At 37.6% G+C, this 8,231-nt stretch overlaps 1 protein-coding gene across 1 annotated transcript; it reads left to right on the top strand.

Moving 5' to 3' along the window:
* The first annotated feature begins 1,913 nt into the window (after positions 1 to 1,913).
* On the top strand, positions 1,914 to 7,217 carry LOC147291509 (SUN domain-containing protein 1-like). Its single transcript, XM_086236636.1, has 2 exons — positions 1,914 to 3,217; positions 6,627 to 7,217. The coding sequence occupies exons 1-2, from the start codon at positions 2,141 to 2,143 to the stop codon at positions 6,930 to 6,932; spliced, it is 1,383 nt and encodes a 460-aa protein (XP_086092762.1). The 5' UTR covers positions 1,914 to 2,140; the 3' UTR covers positions 6,933 to 7,217.
* The last annotated feature ends 1,014 nt before the right edge of the window (positions 7,218 to 8,231 follow it).

Raw genomic sequence — 8,231 nt, 5'->3', positions numbered from 1 at the left:
TGTTAGCTAATGTGTCAAAGTCAGTGAGTTCATCATATATGCTTAGATTTTTCTTTTCCACGTTTTTTTTTTCCGGTGGGAGCCAAAGGCCCAAACTAATGAGAAATTACACTCATGGACCTTGCGACCTGAAAGAGTTCCTCTTCTAAAAATCTAATAACTTATTCCGGCATATTGAAAATTCAATGTAAACTAAATGCAAATCCAATTCCCACAAAAGCCATATAATCATCAATTATATTTTGTTCCCTATATAGATGTATGTGAATTATGCATAGAGTCATCAAATGCTGTGTTTATTTTCCTAAACCCCAAAATTATTACAGTGTCTTTTGGAACAGAGTGCGCATTGTAAAATCAATTATACAGACCTTTTATCAAACATATAACATTAAAAAGAAGCCATAAAGAAACAGTTGAACAATGTCTTCTATTAAAAAGCCATAAAGAAGAAGTTGAACAATGTCTTCCATCAATTTAGACCAACATGGTGTACAGAGACATCAAAATTTAGCAAAAAAATTACATATACAAAAAGAGGCATTACACCTATGGACAAAAAAAAACCTATTAATTTGCACTCGCATTAAAAAGTGTGGAGAGGCTAGACATAAGGTACTACTAACATTGATATAAACGTACTGACAACATTGAATATTTTGGATTGCAATTTCTATTGTTAATTGCAATTTCTTTGGCACTGATTCTTAGAAGCGCTTATAATCAGTAGCGCTTTTGTTGGAAGCACTTCTGCTCATAAGCACATATAAATTTCTATTGTTAATCTGCAATTAATCTTGCAGTGTTTAAGCAATAGAAAAAGTCATTTCGCACTCGCTAAATAGAGTTTCTATTTCCATGAATTAACAATATCAATAGGGTTTGAACGTTGCGATATATCTGTATAAACAAACCCTATTGTGACACTCCCCTCCATAATATTTTGGCACAAGGCATCAAAAGTAAACAACACTTAAAATTAATATAGATATTTTCAAAATAAGTACAAACAAACCCTATTGTGAACCCTATTAAATAATGTGAAATAGAACATGTCAATTAATGAAAATAGAAATCCTACTGTGAACCCTACTAGTGTTTGCGCAAACACATCCTCAATAAACACTAATATTCAATGTTATCATCTAAAATATCAATATTTCGACACAAAAAAAAAAACCTATTCGCACTCGCTAACGAGTGCAAAGAGTTATATGTGGCTTTATCGAGGAAAGTGTCACAATAGGGTTTGAAAGTATATTGCAACTTTGCAAGGTAAATGTTTATCGTCAAACAGTATTATTAATAATGTTTGACGATAAATACTAATAGGGTATAGTAGAGACAAACCCTATTAGTGTTTATCTTAAAACACTAATAGGGTTCACAATAAGGTGTCACATGAAACTATCATTTTATTGCTTAAGAAAAACACAATCAACATATGCATAATAGGAACAGCTTATTAAGTGAATTACAGTTACCAAAATCAATGCGATGGAAGTGTAATAGAAAAAGCGGTTTCGCACTCGCTCCCACAGAGAGGCTAGTATATATATAAACAGTTACTTAGAAGTAGATCAAATTTTGTTGGTAAAGTTTAGTGTTGTTTCCATTCAATACATGCCACCATCTTGCTACCTATTGGCTATTACCGATGTATTAGTTTGGACTGAGGAAATTCCTCCTTGGCTATCAACTATCCTACATAAGACTAGTATTTCTTTTGGCCATGAGCAAAATAATATTCTCCCATTTGCCATAAAATGTTTTTTTTTTTTTTTTTTTTTTAAACCCGAACTTGTGGTGTGGTAGTCAAAACCCAAGCCCAAGTAAGTACTGGGCCAAACAAGATCGATTCATTAACTAATATCCAAAGTTGCAAAAGGTCAACCGTCAAACACACAAAGAAATGAGAAATTCAATTATTCAAACACCGAAGCGCCCAAACCATCGCGTCGGTTTGGGTATTCAAATCCCCTTTTCAAAATAATGTGACCTCCGATTCCGTCAATCAAATCAAAATACAATTCAAACCCATTTTCCCTTTTCTTCTCTCATTTTCGTTCACTCTCTAAGCCTTCGATTCAAAAAATTTCTGTAAAATTCTAAGAAACCTAGGAATTCTGAGACTCCATTAATGTCGGCTTCGACCGTATCCATAACGGCCAACCCGGCGACTCGGCGGCGAACCGTCGTCGCCGTCGAGAAGAAGTCCACCAACATCGAACTCATCGCCGCCGCCGCCGAACCCCAAACTTACAAAGCCGACGACAGCGCCGCCGCGAACCAGAGAGATCTGAGCCACCATTCCATCCGAGGCGAAGCTTCCCTCGACCGTTCGGCGCAACCCAAAAAAGCCGCGGGCACTTCCACCACCATAACCCCCCCATCGGGTCGCCGCTCTCGCAAAACCCTAACCGCTGATCCCAAGCCACGCTGGCTCACCATCCTCCGAATCTTCTCCAAGAATTTCATTCTTCTTATTTTGATAGTGGGTTTGTTTCAGATTGTCCGACGCCTCGCTCTGGGGCCCGGCGAGGCGGTGCCGATGGCTTTTTCGGACTTGGAGGGCCGAATTGCGGAGGTGGAAGCGTTTGTGAAGAAGACCACGAAGATGGTTCAGGTTCAGGTTGAGGTCGTGGACCGGAAGATCGACGGCGAGGTCAAAGGGCTGAGAAAGGAAGTGGAGAAGAAGATTGAGGATAAAGGAGTTGCTTTGGAGAGTGAGTTGAGGAAATTGGAGGCGAGAAATGAAGGGTTGGAAAGGTCGGTGAGCGAATTGAAGACCGTGGAGTGGTTATCGAAGCAAGAGTTTGAGAAGATTTACGAGGACTTGATGGAGAAGGCAAAGAAGGGCGGTGAGGATGGCGATTTGGGTGCCAGTTTGGATGATATACGGGCGTATGCAAGGAATGTGGTTGAGGAGGAGATGGAGAAGCACGTCGCGGATGGGCTTGGAATGGTGGATTATGCTTTGGCTAGTGGTGGGGCTTCCGTTTTGAAGCATTCCGACCCATTTTTGCTGGGGAAAGGGAGTATTTGGTTCGGACAAACTATGGGGAATCGGGTTCACAGTGATGCCGATAAGATGTTGACACCGAGTTTTGGAGAGCCTGGCCAGTGTTTCCCATTGAAAGGGAGTAGTGGGTTTGTTCAGATTAAGTTGCGGACCGCGATTATCCCCGAGGCTATCACTCTGGAACATGTTGCAAAGGTGATGTTTTTGTTCAGTATTTTGCCTTTGTTTCTCCATGCATTTTTTATTGGATTTATTTTGCATATTGGTTGTGCTGTGTATACTTCATTTGGTTGAAAGTTTAATCAGTTGAAATTTTATAGGTCTAAAATCTATGCAACCTTAACAGTTTAAAGTCTGTAAACCATCTTAGCTATACATCCAATATTAGTTAAAGGATTTTTCAAGGGTCTGTTGATACTAACTCCCAGTCAGTAGTGGACTAGGAATGTGGGCTTGAAATATATAGTCATGAACCTTCATGCAAGAGTAGATTTATTGCTGTTATTAGTAATTTCAGAGGGTTTACTTTTGCGAGACCAGGTTATTTGTGTGATTAGCTATTAATGAAGTAAATGGACAGACTACAAAATTCCAGTCCACATATAGAATGAATTTTTAATTATGAACCATGTTAGATGATTAATTTGTGGTTGGTATTTAATTTATTGGTTATTCCATACTGCATGTAACTTAAATATGTGGAACTTCTGCAAGGTGCTTTGAAGTAGTAGTGTAGATGGAATCTCGTCTGCTGGTTTTTCAACCTTTAGATTATATGGCTTAAAACATGGGTATGGGCGGTATGGCTACATATGTCTTGTCCTACCTAGACTACCCTTGCATTGGTAGAAGCGTCATGCACTGGGGCTGCCTTTCTTTAGGTTAGATGGTTTACAAGGGTTGAAAATGGTTATTGATTAAGCAAAGCTTTGATAAGACCTTGTGAACCTTCATTTTGTTTAAAGGTGGCTTAATGTCTACAATTGGCCCTTCCCTGGTTCTGCAAACAAAACCCTCTGGTACGGTTTCGGTTATGTTTGTTGCTTCCCTGGTTCTACAATTGAAACACAACCAATACCCTTCAACTCTTCAAGCCTCAGTCATGTGCTTTTATTTTTATTTTTATTTTTTTCTGAACTTTGCAGGCACCCTCTTAAAATCTGTACTGTATGTGTGTGTGTGCGCTATTATATACTTTTTGATATCTATTTATAATATAGTTTATTTGAAAGTCTTCTGATTTGAGTTAAGAAGTCTATGTAGTTTCTGAGTAGTTGGTGGATGCTATATTTGACACTGGAGTTTTATTTGTTTTCATTTACGTTAATCGACAAAGGGTTGTTTACACTCCCTGCCTTTGAAAAGAAACCAAAAGGAAAAATGAAAATGGTAATGATAGTTTGATTATGCTTTTCTTATAAACATAAGAAATAAATTATGGTGATGGGCTGCAGCATACACAGAGGGTGATCACTCAGATTGACATTAGGGTGGAGCATTTGGATATTCGTGTGGTAAAAACTTGTGTCAGAGTACCCATCAAAAAAAGTAAAAACTTCTGTTAGAGTCCTAGATGCACACAGGTTTTCTACAAGAATAACTTTTTTATGCTTCTTTTTTATTTGGCATTATGAACTAGGTTATTTTGTTTTGGCCTACACAAAAATACATTTGCTTGTTTGTTGATGTGTGTGATGGATGAATTAGAGTTTGTTATGTTGAGCAGTCCATTTTGTAGAATACTTGTCGTAGCAGGTAAAAGGGCTTAGTCTGTTTAAATATAATATATGATAGAGCAATGTTCTAAAAGAAATGTGTTTGATTTGGATGTAAATTTGTGGAAAATTGAACGGATTTCTTATGTTGGTTTCAATAGGTGCATAGGAGTTATTTAGGAGAGACTCAAGAACTGCCTACATTTGCTTATATGGTAGGCTTTTGGGTTTATAAACTCATAGGAAGGCCTGGATTGTGAAAGGAGGAGTTGAGTTTAGGGATTGTAGGCTACGTAGCAAGCAAATAGGAAAGGGTTAGGCAGACAGAAGTTTGGGGGCTAGATGAGTTTAGGGTTTGTAGGCCAAGTAACCAACAAATAAATAAAAGGCTCACCTTCTACAGGCTGGTTGCAGGAGTGTGACAGCATCCACAAATAATGATGTGAATGGTAACCATGCCGTGAATAAAGAAGGGTAAAGACAAGGAAAGAATTGGGCAAGCCTTTGATAATCTTAAACAACTCAATTTTTCATTTAATGAAGCCTATTTTTTTAACTTTCATACTAAGCTGGGAACTAATGGAAATCTACAAAATGGAGATCCAATAATATAATCAAAGACAAGTTAACTCTGACTGCAACTATTTCACCTTTGACTCATTAAAGAACATTCAAATAGTTTAATATATACCAAATAGATTTATTTTTGTAATGGCTTCTTTCTCGGTGTAAGGATTTTAGCCTCAGAGCCTAAGGCTAAAATATCTAGTTGTTTACACTTGAATTCTGGTTCATGAGGCCTGCTAATGGAATGGAATTCTGACATGTAAACAGTGTTAAAAAGATGGGTGAACTAAGGATAATTGTTAGAAACTTTCTTATAAAATTTTTAAAATCTTCACTCTGAATAAGTAATTTTTGACCTGTGTAAAAATCTATCAAAAGATGCTAAGGGAAGACTAAGTACACAAGCAGAAGTTTTGAATTTCTAGTAAGGTTTCAGTGTCATGTTTTGAGTGCCTGCTAGTTATCCATATGGTGGTTGTTTTGCAGCTTTTACTCGGCTATACTAATAAGTTATACCATGTTTGTATGTATTGTGATAAAAACTGAACCTTTTATTTATAAACTAATATTGGGCATGGTATTTTGGTATAACCGAGAGCATTAAGTTAAGATATTTCCATCAGAAAAAACAAAAAGTAAGTATAACGTGTTAGAAGTGCAAATGAGTTGTAAGGTGGCACCATATAATAAAAAAAAATTATGAATGCAAGAATATTTTTTGTTTGCACGTTAGAAATTCAATATTAAATATTTGAAATAAGTATGTTATATCTCTATTTTATATATTTGTTTTTATAGTCTTTTACAAATGTTAGTCTTTGTGAACATATCTCTGGTTTTTTCTTTAAGTCACATTAGGATGAATTCTGATCATGTTTTTATCCTTTTTAGTGCTGACTGACCAAATAATTCATCAAGCTGTTCTGATTAGATTATTTACATATTACATCTCCCCCTTCATCTTATGTTTGGGAATATATCAAAATTGGTTCTAAATGTTGTGGTTGGTTCTACTAATATCTTCCATGGCTTTGCTAAGGAGCATGATCATATAAAGTTAGGACAAGAGATGAAAAAGAAGGTAGAAAGTGAGGTAAAGGGGGAAAAAAAAACTTTGCACCAGTATAAATTGCAGTGCTGAAGTATAACAGCATGTGAACCAAATAGCATGAAAAGGAATTATCTCCTCATAACATTTCTTCTGACTTGATTTCAACACCATTGTTCTCTCTCCGTGCATTTGAACATCTGTATGTGCTTGTTTTTTACTGTTATTCAAAAATTATGTTCCCTTTTCTAACAAATTTGTTTTTTTTGAACAGAGTGTTGCTTATGACAGATCAAGTGCTCCCAGGGACTGCAGGGTGTCTGGGTGGCTGCGAACACCCGGTGATTTAGAAGTTGACACAGAGAAGATGTTTCTCTTGGCTGAATTTACATATGACCTTGAGAAGAGCAATGCTCAGACCTTCAATGTGTTGGACTCGGCTGTGGCTGGCATTGTTGACACTGTGAGGTTGGACTTCACATCCAACCATGGAAGCTCTTCCCATACTTGCATATATCGATTGAGAGTGCATGGCCATGAACCTGAGGTTGTTTCTGTGATGCCCATGCAGCATTCTTAATACCCAACCCAACATACCGCGCCTCGGGCCACGTCTGTATTCCCATTCTAATACCAATTGTTCCTTCTATTTTTCATTTTCTTCTGTTTAGATGTAGACTTCTGGTTGTCTGCGTTTAGAGTTCTTGATATCCTGTATTATCTCTAGAATTAGTGTTATCTAGTAATTGTGTATTCTGTGTATTGTTAGGTTTCTTTCTCATTACATTTGAATATCAAGGAGAGGCGAAACCTTTTAGTTTTTGTATTTTATCCCCAGTAAAGAAATCAACCAGGGTTTCTAAAAGGAGTAGGCATTACTTTTGTCTGTGCATGAGCTACAAATCTTTGTAGGGCTCATCGATATATAGTGGGGGCACTGGGGCTTGTATGGGGTGTACTTCTCTCTTATTACAAGGAGATTTGGTTATAGGATTTTTGTTCATGGTCAATGTGCATGCCATATTTAATATATATTGGGAAACGTAGACGCTTCTTATGCTGGTAATTTTATTAATTGTTTATTTTAAGGGTGATTTTATTTGAATTATATCGGTTTCAAAGTTTAGAAATTCATCCTAATCTAACAAAGTTTTGAAACTTATCAAATTGGATTGGATCGGTTGGTTTGAGCATAATTAGGCCAAAACTATATAACCAAGCTATGGACTATGGAGTGATGTCCAGGTTGTCTACAATATCAAAGAAGTATGAACTTGAAATTAATCATGTAGGTTTCAAAAAATGGTTAGTATTTTCAAAAAATTAACGATTTTTTATTTTTTTGAAAAAGATGGAGGTCGGGTTTAAGACGGTTGTGCCAGAGGGGTGCCGGCGCGTGTACACCCGTTCCGGAGGAGGAGATGCTATATGTAGTAAGAGCCCTCGTTGCTCTGATAAGCCAACATGTTGTTTCAACAAGTAACCCTTTATCCTTGATAACCAAGGGTGGTGGAAACTATGGCCGACTACCCACGCGCGTGGACTTTCACTCTCCTCCAGAGGAACGGCATGCCGGCAAGGGCCCACTTGCCCCAATGGCACGTGCCCAGGTTGTCCGTCTTGGGCCTTCCCCGTTACACCTTTATTGCCCCCACTTGGGTCACAAGCCTACGTGACTGGGCTCGGCACTCCATTTCATTGTAGTCCAGTATATTAATGACCAAACTTGAGCATATTATTTCGATGTGGGACACTGGGACTCACTCCAAATGGGAATGAGAATGAGATGTCTAAATATTTCACACGTTGGTATCGATGGGTTTCAGTGTTTCACACTTCACAGCCAAAGAATATTTTAAATTTACGTGGATATTTGTGA

Source organism: Dryas octopetala, chromosome 3 (genome assembly GCF_963921425.1).
Source record: "Dryas octopetala chromosome 3, drDryOcto1.1, whole genome shotgun sequence".
NCBI classification, from domain to species: Eukaryota; Viridiplantae; Streptophyta; class Magnoliopsida; order Rosales; family Rosaceae; genus Dryas; species Dryas octopetala.
The sequence above is the reverse complement of the archived record's forward strand: the minus strand, read 5'-3'. Positions and strand labels throughout refer to the sequence as shown.